The 10,317-nt window shown below is 61.3% G+C and overlaps 1 protein-coding gene across 2 annotated transcripts; it reads left to right on the forward strand.

Annotated features, from left to right (window-relative positions):
- The first annotated feature begins 139 nt into the window (after positions 1 to 139).
- Positions 140 to 9,313, forward strand: RAB37 (RAB37, member RAS oncogene family). Of its 2 annotated transcripts, XM_015880351.2 has the most exons (10): positions 140 to 230; positions 340 to 844; positions 3,614 to 3,724; positions 6,995 to 7,036; positions 7,108 to 7,174; positions 7,251 to 7,303; positions 7,420 to 7,485; positions 8,072 to 8,128; positions 8,381 to 8,457; positions 8,525 to 9,313. In XM_015880351.2, the coding sequence occupies exons 2-10, from the start codon at positions 773 to 775 to the stop codon at positions 8,628 to 8,630; spliced, it is 651 nt and encodes a 216-aa protein (XP_015735837.1). In that variant the 5' UTR covers positions 140 to 230; positions 340 to 772; the 3' UTR covers positions 8,631 to 9,313. The 2 variants fall into 2 exon arrangements, with proteins under 2 accessions (XP_015735837.1, XP_032304138.1); XM_032448247.1 differs by lacking the exons at positions 140 to 230; positions 340 to 844; positions 3,614 to 3,724; ... (1 more) ...; positions 8,381 to 8,457; positions 8,525 to 9,313 and adding exons at positions 4,999 to 5,336; positions 5,964 to 6,074 and having other exon boundaries at positions 7,251 to 7,488.
- The last annotated feature ends 1,004 nt before the right edge of the window (positions 9,314 to 10,317 follow it).

Below are 10,317 nucleotides of genomic sequence, written 5' to 3' on the forward strand. Positions count from 1 at the left end.
AGACAGTAAACCAGCAATTTAATGGGTGCAGATGGCTCTTGGAAACACGGTCTGCTCCTCCAGCTCGGGGCCGTCTGCTGCTCCGGAAGGAGGGGACAGAGGAAATAGAACTGAAATAAGTTTCCCAGCAGAGCTTTGTTTGTTTCCAGTCTAATCAGAAGCACCAGATTGTTCTAATGAGAGCTGTCAATAAGGGGATTTCAATTAGATACTTTCACCTCCAGGTCGAGGTACAGATCCCCTCTTGTTTCTTCACTTGATTTGAGTTAGTTTTGGTGTTTGTTTGTTTGTTTGTTTGTTTTCTCCAAGCAAATTCCTACCTCTGCTTTCTGAACGCAGTGCTTTCAAATGGAAGCTGCCGGGATGGCCAGGCACCTCACAGCGCTCGGGCTGGGAGCGCCGTGCTCTGCGGGTCAGGGCGCAATTTAATCGCCGGCGGAGGTGGGAGAAGGAACGAGAGCGGGACCAGCGGTTGTGCCGATCCCACGGCCCTGCCAGCTACCGGGCCGGACTGCTGCCTCCCCCCCCCGGGACCGGGGAGCGCTGCGGGCAGGGCGGGCACGGCAGCGGCGAGGAGCCGGGCACTGCTCCAAGGAGCGGCTGATCGAACCGAACCGGGCCGTGCTGGACGGGACCGCGCCGTAGCGCGGAGCGGATCCGGGCGCTGCTCGCGGTGCTGCAGGCGGCGCTGCCGCTGTCCGCGGTGCTGCAGGAGCGGCGCATCCCGGACACGCCCGCCCCCCCCCGCCCCCCCGGCGGCCGCAGCCGGCCCATGAGCCCGGCCATGGAGCCCCGCAACGCAGGCTCGGAGGGCACCGGCTACAACGAGGCGCTGCTGCACAAGGTGGGGCTGCGTGCTCGGAGGAGCTGCCAAGTGCGCGGGGTGGGGGGTGATGGGGGGGTTCGCTGGGGAGGTGTGAGAGTCATTGCCGGGGCGGGTGACTGCTTCAACTCCTCTGGCAAACAAACTCCGTCCCGCTTCTTTCTCTCCCCTCTTTTCCCCGTGGGCTCCATCCGCCGCCACGTTCCGCCGGGGGGGCTCGGTCCCGAAGTGGGGTTGCGGTGAGGGGGGGCTGCAGACTCGGCGATGTTCTTGCAAAGCGGAACGAGAGGAACCGCTGGGAAGGGGCCAAACCCCGCGGCACAGCCCGCAGAGCCGCCCGGCTGCTCCCGCTGCTCGGACGGAGCCGAACCCCGGGGCTCCCCGCCGGGGCCACAGGAAGGAGGTGGGACTTCCCTGCCCCGGAACAGCTGAGCGCCACGAGATTCCGCTCCTCTCCTTCGTGCTTTAAAATCGTTGTTTTCCGCGGAGTCCCTGGGATTGTTTCATAACTCCACGTTGCGTGGTGGATGACAGGAGCTGCTGCTGTCCCTGCAAAGCCGGGCTGTGCCCCAGGGTCTGCAGAAAGCTTTGCTGGAGCAGAGCAGCCGCTCCCTGCCCTGGCACCGCGCTGCAGCGCCAGGAAATGCGGGAGGTGCCGATCTCTGCCGGATCCTCGCATCTCCTTCTGTCTGTCCTCACACCGCTTCCCTGCAGTCCCAGGTGTGACTGTGCAGGCACGGGCACCTCCAGGGAGATGGAGCACAGGGAGGAGCTCAGTCGAATTCTCATCTCAGATCTGCCCATTTTAAATCCTACTTTACTCGGGGCAAAATGCCCAGCCCTTGATTAGCAGGAAAATACCAATTACTACCGCACTCAGTTCTGTTGTGCACCCAGAACACGGGACGTGCCTCCAGGGATGATTAAAGAAACTCCAACTCTTTGCAGACTCTTAACCTTCTCCTCTCCAGCACGGAGCTGCTGCAGTGAAGAGTCAACACTGTTGGAAATGAGTTTCCAGGTGGAGGAGCTGCCTGGGCAAATAACCATCCAACCCCGCAGTTGCTGTTTCCCTTGGGATTTTGCTGCCGCTGCTGGCTGGATTGCTTGTCATGCAGAAGCAAGTCTCCTCTTGCTCCTGGGATGTGAGGCAGAAAATATCTCTGCAGATACAGTTTCTGACCAAGGAATCACATTCCAAGTGTGCTGAAAAGTGTGCTGCAGTTTGCAGTTTGAGCTCAGGTCCAGCCACTGCATGTTTAAGCTCCAAACTGAACTGAAAGAGCAATCTAAAGCCACGTGCATGCTCTATCCCTGTCTCATACCACTCGGCTGGCACTGGAACTGCACCTCTCTAAGCTGCCTTGACAGCCGTGTAAGACCTCTCTTCTCCAGGCGCTTTGACCCAGAATATCTTCTTTGCTCACTAACTACTACTGGGATGCTCCCCTTCCCAGCTGGGCTTCCTGCTGCAGGGGCTGCTGCTCTCCTGGCACATGCGGTCCAGCTCTCTCTATGATTAACTCCTGAAGCAATTCCTGAGTTTTCTCTACTACAGATCTGCTATAAACCCTCCATTAAATTATAGAGATAGGGAGCCTGCCTTCTATACAAGTGCTCTAAATCCTGGGCCCTGAGGCCTGCTGGTGCTCACTGCAGCTTGCTTCCATCCCTCTGTAATTGAGCCAGGATGGAGTGGGGCTGTGGGGTCAGTTTGCCCGGCACAGTGCATTCGGAGCATGGTGGAGGCATGGCTGCAGCTGTGGGAACACCCACATCCCAAAGGATGGGGCCAAGTCCACTTATGAGTAAGAAGTCTGCCAGCAGAGTGTTTATTTTAACTCTTGTCCCTGGGAAATTGCTCAAAGTGCCTCGGTTTCCTGAAAGGATGGGAACGTCTGCATGCACAGCTTTGCAAGCAACACCCAGGTCTGGCAGAGAAGGGTGGGAGGTGTCTGTGTTCACACGGCTGGTCTCCCTCCGGCCTGGGATTGGGGTAATGCGGGCAGGCACTGAACAGAAAGGAAAGGTCGGGGCTGGTGGGAGCAGGGGCTGTCTGGGATGTGGAGCAGCAGCTCGGGAGGTGACAGCAGTGCCCGGCTCTGCCGTCTGCACAGCACTGACAACAGCTCTGCCCCTTGAGGAGACCTGTGGGGGTTTGCACGGTGGGACGGGGGGCAGAGGGACCCTGCGGCTCTGTCACGTTGCTTCAAATGCAGCGCCGCCAACGAGAGCGTTGCGGTGTCACAGCGTTAATGCAGCGTGAGGGCAGCTCTGCCCCAGAAAGGCTCCGTGCTTTGACAACACGCAGCGGCTGTTGTGTGCAGCAGCCCGGGGAGACGCTCCTCATTAAATCACGCTGGACCCGGCCCAGCGCTGCCAGGTTCCCCCTTTCTCGCAGGGCTGCGCAGACCGAATTTCCTCTCCCACGTGCAGAGCCCGGAGCTCAGCCCGGGGCAGAGCTCATGCACTGCAGGCACTGAGCGCTGGGGGTCCGTCCCCAGGTGGGCGGTGGGGCTGAAGGAGCCGGCAAAGGACAGAGAGCAGCGGGACGAGCCGCCTGGCCGCAGAGCAGCGCCCAGCGAGCGGCCTGTGGAACAACCTGCGGCTCGGCCGGGCGGCTCTTCAGGGCCGGGCTGCAACTGCCGCCCCCGCTGCATCTGCTGCAGCCCCGGAAACATGTTCCCATTTCCTCCTCCCCAAACCCTGCGGCTCAGCCTCGTGCTGTGCCCCGGGGCTGGGACACCCTCCGTCCCGATGTGCTGATGTCGCTTTGTTGATCTCCCGCAGACCATCCTGGTTGGAGACAGCGGTGTGGGGAAGACGTCTCTGCTGGTCCAGTTTGACCAGGGCAAGTTCATTCCAGGCTCCTTCTCTGCCACTGTGGGCATCGGGTTTACGGTAAGGACCAAACAGTCGGTGCCGGGCTGAGTAACACCGTGTGCCTTCAGGGGACGGCTCCACTGGGGTCAGTGATGCTAAGAGTGCAGAACTGCAGGGGGTTGTGTGACTGTGAGCAGAGCTCAGCCAGCTGCGTGCTGCCAGGAGCTGTGCTGGGGCTGCTGGGGGTGGAGGGAGGTTTCATGCTGTGAAACCCACTGTGGTGCTGTGCCCATTGCTCCCAGTGGTGCTGTGCCCATTGCTCCCAGTGGTGCTGTGCCCATTGCTCCCGGACAGCTGCTCACCGAGTGGTCCCACAGCAGCTGGCCGTGCTCTGCTGTGCAGTTCCTGGCCCTTGGAAGCTCAGGCAGATGGCAGCAGTGCTGGCAAACACACTCAGCCTCCATCCAGCAGCTATTTGCAGCGCTGCCGCGGGGCTGGCAGCAGGGCTGGCACACGGCTCCAGTCCCGGGGAGCAGATCCCACGTTCAGGACCTCGTGTGCAGCCCCACGTGGAGGGGGCAAGGCAGGCTGGCTCTCTCTCCCCTGGCCACGCAGCGAACAGAACTTATAAGTCCCCCGCTCGGCCCGAGCAGTTACGAGACTGGAAATACAGGTTCCATCTCTCGGCGTTTCCCGAGGGGCAGAGGAAGGGTTGGCTGCAGCTGGAGGTGCTGCTGCTGTGGGCGTATCTCTGCCATCGGACCCCCCGCGCAGCGCCCGCCCCGGGCTGGGGGAGCGGAGTGGGGACGCTGCTCCGTGGGCTCACACGGCAGTGTCTGATCCCGGTGGGGCCAACGGATTAGCGCTGGGATCGGCACACGATGGGGTCGGAAGGAATGCTGTGGGGATGGGCGGGTGGTCCTGGCATAAATCAGTCGGAGGGGCTGAGGGCTCCTCGATGGGCGCTGCCTGCCGTGCCCCGGCAGCCCGAACACGTGCGGTCGGATGGGGCTTTGCTGAGAGATACATTCAGGTAACGCACCGTGCCCGGCCATCCCTGCCGGACCTCTTCCATTCCAACACTTGGGCTTTTCCCAGGTTGTGCATGAAGTGAAGGTGACCCAAAGGGCCGTGGAGGACGCTGGGGGCTGCCTGAGGGTCCCGCAGGGGGACAGGAACCTCGACACCCACCTTGTGTAAGACACAGGCGCAGCATCTCGCCGCAGCCTGTGGCTTCCTGCTAACGGCCTCTGCTGGCTTCCTCTGCGCCTCGGGGCTAAGGATGGGGGGAGGGGGGCGCAGTGCTGGAGTGTCCCACCCTCAGGGTGGGCTTCGGGGTGAGCAGGGGGAGCCCGTACCCTGCAAACCGCAGCCCCCTCTGATGCTGAAGCATCGCTGTGGGGCTGGTGGCTGCTCCGCTGGGAATGAGCGGTCCCTTCTCCCTGTGTGCTCCCTGGGGGCAGGGATCCGGCTGCGCCTCCTCTTCCTCATCTCGCGTGGGGCGGTAACAGGACCGGGGCGCAACACGGCGGGAGGGGCTGCCCGAGGAGGAGGAAGAGGAGGAGGAGGAGGAGGAGGAGGAGGAGGGAGGGCCGGGACTCCGCAGCTCCGCTCCGACACACCCATGAGCGGAGCGGGGGGCAACGGGACCCCCCCTGAGTCTCTGCAGGACTATGAGCTGGCCGGCAAGGTGGGAGACAATGAGGGAATGGAGGCTGGGGGGAAACCTGGGGTCATCTGCTTCATCTCACTGCACTGGGAAGGAGCAGGGACAGGAAGGAGCAGCAGGGGTTCACTTTGCAAGAGAAGCAGCATCTCAGTGCAGTGTGGGAAAGGGCTGCAGTGGATGAGCACAAGGGGAATGCAAAATCGGGGCAGTGTGTAGAGCTGTGCTGGGATGGAGTGAGGCAGTGCCTGCCTGGGGCCTGTTTGCTTTGCAGGAGGGGACAAGGCGCCCTGTTTGCTTTGGTGTTTGTGGCAGGCAGGGCCCTGGGAATCCAGCAAGGTTTGCCCAAGCAATGCACCAGCTCCTGGGCTGAGTGCACCTACTGTGGGGTATGGGGCTGCCTCATGTAGCCCTGTACCCGTGGCCGGTTCAAGGCTGGAGATGCTCCATAGATGGGCAGGAGGCGCTTCTCAGTGCTGCATCCCCACCAGATCCCTTCCCCTCTCCACTCTGCTCCTCTCCCTGGGGCTGCACCGTGGGGCTGCACCGCTGGGTGCCCTACAGATGTAGGATGTGCCCTGGGGACAGAGGGACGCAGGGTCGGGCAGTGGGGCGGCCCTGCTGACACCTCTCCCCGCACCCATCTTGCAGGTGATGTTACTCGGAGACTCGGGCGTGGGCAAAACCTGCTTCCTGCTCCAGTTCAAAGACGGAGCCTTTCTCTCCGGGACGTTCATAGCCACCGTGGGCATAGATTTCCGGGTGAGAGCGTGGCAGCCTGCCCCAGTTCTGGGTGTGTGTGCCAGCATTCCCCGTTAGGAGTTCTGCTCGGCAGATCTCATTTGCTGAGGCCATCAGACCCATCCAACCTCCCCTCCCCCTTGACGCCGGGTTGGCTGCAGTGCCGCCTCACAGCCCGTCCTGCTCAGCCGCTGCCAAAGGAAGGAAGCGCGGCACGCTGCCCATCAGCAGCTTCCAGCCTCCAGAGGCACTTCTGGGTTTCTCTCATCACATTTTCTGTGCTATCCCTCAATTGCTGCCATCCCCTTCTTGCCTGAATTTCCACTTCATACAATTCCGGGCAACCAAATTTTTTATCCACTTCTTTATCCCTCCAAGTGCCATTCTGTAAAAGACCCTGAAAGACCCTTTGGGCAAGTTGCTTTTTCCCTTGCACCAGCCTCTAGAGGGAAGTCCTCGTGCTTCTGCATTCACAGCAGCAATTGCTTCACCTCCAGAGCCACCTTCCCCACTCACTGCCCAGAGGATCTCACCCCAGTGCTGGGGGTGGTGGGAATGGGGTTTGGAGCAGGAGCAGCTCCCAGGGCACAGTGCTGTGTGAGCAAAGATTTACATTGGGCAACCATCATAAGAGCGAGCAAGCATACAAACAAGTACACATTAATATGCAGATCATGCAGGACCTCCCACAGCCGTGGCGATGGCTGCAGGCGTGGGGCTGGAGCTGTGGGGCAGGTCGGTGTGTCTGGGGTTTGCAGTGTCGTGAGCTGGCTCACCTGTGGAACCAGCAGCTCCTGGGAGATGAATAACATCTGAAGCAACCTGGGCAGCTCGGCTCCATCCCCTGAACAGGGGGACAGAGAATGCAGAGCCCTGCACTGGGCAGCTCCGTCTCCAGGATGCGCACCATGCTGACGGGCTCCTGTGCTTCTCTCCTGCAGAACAAGGTAGTGGCAGTGGATGGGGTGAAGGTGAAGCTGCAGGTGAGTTTTGGGAGTGGATGAGCAATTTGCAGCCGCCCCCTCCCGCCCTCACCGCGGCCATTTCCCGGCAGATCTGGGACATGGCAGGACAGGAGCGGTTCCGCAGCGTGACCCACGCCTACTACAGGGATGCCCAAGGTGGGTTTGGGGTCGGCGGGGGCTGAGCCTCGTACGTGCGCTGCCCTGCGGCATCTGCGCCCTCTGCCCCTTCCAGCCCTGCTCCTGCTTTACGACATCACCAGCAAAGTGTCCTTCGACAACATCCGTGTGAGTGTCCCCACTGCCTGCCATGGGTCACGAGGGTGTCTGTCCCTGTGCCTGGGGACATCTGGGTTGTGCGGGGCAAAGGCGCCGCCTCAGTGCAGTTCTTGCTGTCCCCACAGGCATGGCTGACAGAGATTCATGAATACGCACAGCAGGACGTGGTCCTTATGTTACTGGGAAACAAGGTGCATGTATGGCCAGGGTCCCACCTCACCCCACACCGTCCCTTCCCTGACGTGCCGCCTCCATGACTTGGCAGGGCTCCGGGGTTCCCTGCCGGGCTTTCCCAGGCACGGAGGTGACCCCAAAGTTCTGGGGGCTGGAGGAGGCCGTGTTCCCAGCAGCCAGTGGAGGGCAGCACGGGGCTGAGCGCCGGGTGTGGGGTGTTCCCAGTATGGATGCTCCCAGTCTGGGATGTTGTACAGGTTGTCCAGCTGGGTCCTGGATGCACGTCCCCAGACCTCAGATTCCCAGCTGTGTCCCACATTGTCTCCTGGGGTCTCAAATGCTTCTGCGAACCCAAATTCCAACTGGGAGCTGGGTTTTGTCCTGGGTACAGGCTGCCCCGATGCTGGGCACCAGATGTGCTCCTGGGTACTGAGTGCTCCCTATCCCAGACACCAACAGGTGTCAGATGCTCAATGAGCTCTGCATTCTCCTCCGGGCACTGCGTGTTCCTGGCTCACTGAATCCAGCTCCTGGAGTTCCTGGAAGCCCCCACACCTCCCATGCTGGACAAGGCACAGTGGTGATGCTGTCCCTCTCTTTCAGGCCGATGTGAACAGTGAGAGGATGGTGAGGACAGAGGATGGAGCCTCACTGGCCAGGGTGAGTTACACCTGAACCTAATCAGCCACATTCCCTGCTGCACACCATGTGCTCCAGGCCCTGGCACACAGCTTGGGGACTTCACGGCTGTGTCACCTCCTGTGCTCCATGCTCTGTGTAGCACAGACAGCACAGCACTGGGACAGAGCAGAGAGGGGATGGCATTTGTCCTCAGACCTCGTCCAGCCAAAGGGTGCAGCTCAGAGTGCTGTTTTGGGGCTGGTCTCCAATGGGTCTGTGCTGCCCTCACAGGAATATGGGGTGCCCTTCATGGAGACGAGCGCCAAGACCGGCATGAATGTGGAACTGGCCTTTCTGGCCATTGCCCGGTGAGTGCTGGGTGGGATGCAGTGCGGGGGGTGTCTCTGAGGGGTGACACGTCCCCACTGTCCCCAGGGAGCTGAAGCAGAGAGCGGTGCAGCTGCCAGAGGAGCCACGCTTCCAGATCCACGACTACATTGAGGAGCAGCAGAAGAGATCCAGCTGCTGCGCCTTCCTTTGATGGGGATGGGCACGGAGTGGCTGCCCTGGGCATGGTGGGCTGGGAGGAGCAGGGCCAAATCCTGCCCATGGTGGAGCAGAGGGTCACGGCTCTGTTCCTGCAGGGCTCTGAGCAGGGCTGGATCCCATTGCCCTGTGGGGCTGTGCCAGGATCATCCCGAGTGCCCCAACCACGCTGTCAGCATCAGCCCGGCCCATGTGCTGGGGTGTCCCTGCCTGTCCATCCCGCTGCAGTTGGCACCACATACAGACACCCCCGGAGCACCCGGTGGCCGCTGAGGGCACTTCCAGTACACGCAGCACTTTGGAAAAGCTTTGTTTTCCCCTCTTGCAGCTGCAGAAATTGGAAGCTTTTCTATTGTTATTTACTTCCCTTTGAGGGAAAAGCTTTTTTCTTCCCAGTCGTTCCAGACAAACCCATCACTTGGGCTGTGGATGGGGCTGAAGTGGCCCATGGCATCACACCCCGGGCACTGTGCTGTACGGGGCAGGGAGACGGGGAATATCTGGGTGTGCTGCTCCAGATGCCAAGGGCAGCTGCAGAGGGCACCACTCTGATGCACTTGGGGTCAATTGGTCACATCCATCCCCACGAGGACCCCCCTTTCCCAGAGCCCCCTTCACCCCCGCGCCCCCCTCGGGTCCCTCTTTGCAAGTGCACAGATTAAAGCTGGATATTTTCAAGGCTTTGCATCTGCCTGTTTTTCTCTGTGTGAGAAATCCCTGCCCCGGGCCCTCCACGTGGGCGGCCGTACAGCACGGCGGGGAATGGGATGTGGGGCACGCAGCGGGGGAAGAGCCCGCAGCCCCCTCCAACTCCCAGCGCTCGGGCCGCACATTTCAGACAGTCCAAAGGTGAGAGGGGAAGAATAAACACGGCCTGTTAAATTAAAACCAACCTCCTCCCCTGCTGTTCTCATGGTGCGGAGTCCAGCATTCCCCAAATAACTCCGGCTTCCCACCAATGGCATCAGCTGCCGCCTCTCGGCTCATGGCTGCGAAAAATGCCGGACATTCAGCACAAGCGGCTCTTGGCTCCGCGCTGCTTCCCACCCTCAGCCGGGCTGTGCCGGCGCTGCAGGAGCTGTGCGGAGCTGTACGGAGCTGTACGGAGCTGTGCGGGGCTGTACGGAGCTGTACGGAGCTGTACGGAGCTGTACGGGGCTGTGCGGGGCTGTACAGACCCCCCAGGACCCGTCCGCTCTGTGGGTCGCAGCTGTTGTCGGGACGGGCCGCAGCAGCAGCTCCGTGTTTCCTGTCGCTCTGGGCTCGTTTCTTATCGCAGCCCCGCGCTACAACCGCCGCTACCGGGGCCGGGGCTCGTTTCCTGAACGAGAGGAGCGCTCCCCAAAGGGCACCACCCCCCCCATCCCCTCCCGCTCTGCCTTCCCACCCGCGCTGATCTCCCATCCCGGGGCGTTTCGTAGCCCCCGTAACCGGCTCTGAATGGCGATGCTGTGTGATGATGCTGTGTGATGCTGTGTGATCCGGGTGGTCCCGTTGGGTCCCGTTGGGTCCCGTTGGGTCCCGGTGGGTCCCGGTGTGTCCCGGTGTGTCCCGTTGGGTCCCGGTGGGTCGCTCCGTCGCGTTGCGGTTCCGCTGCCCGCGCCCTCGGGGCTACATTTGCATAACCCCGCCCACTCCCTTATTTGCATAACCGGTCGTTATTTGCATAATTCCGCCTTATC

The sequence above is a fragment of the Coturnix japonica genome, chromosome 18 (genome assembly GCF_001577835.2).
Source record: "Coturnix japonica isolate 7356 chromosome 18, Coturnix japonica 2.1, whole genome shotgun sequence".
Classification (NCBI taxonomy): domain Eukaryota; kingdom Metazoa; phylum Chordata; class Aves; order Galliformes; family Phasianidae; genus Coturnix; species Coturnix japonica.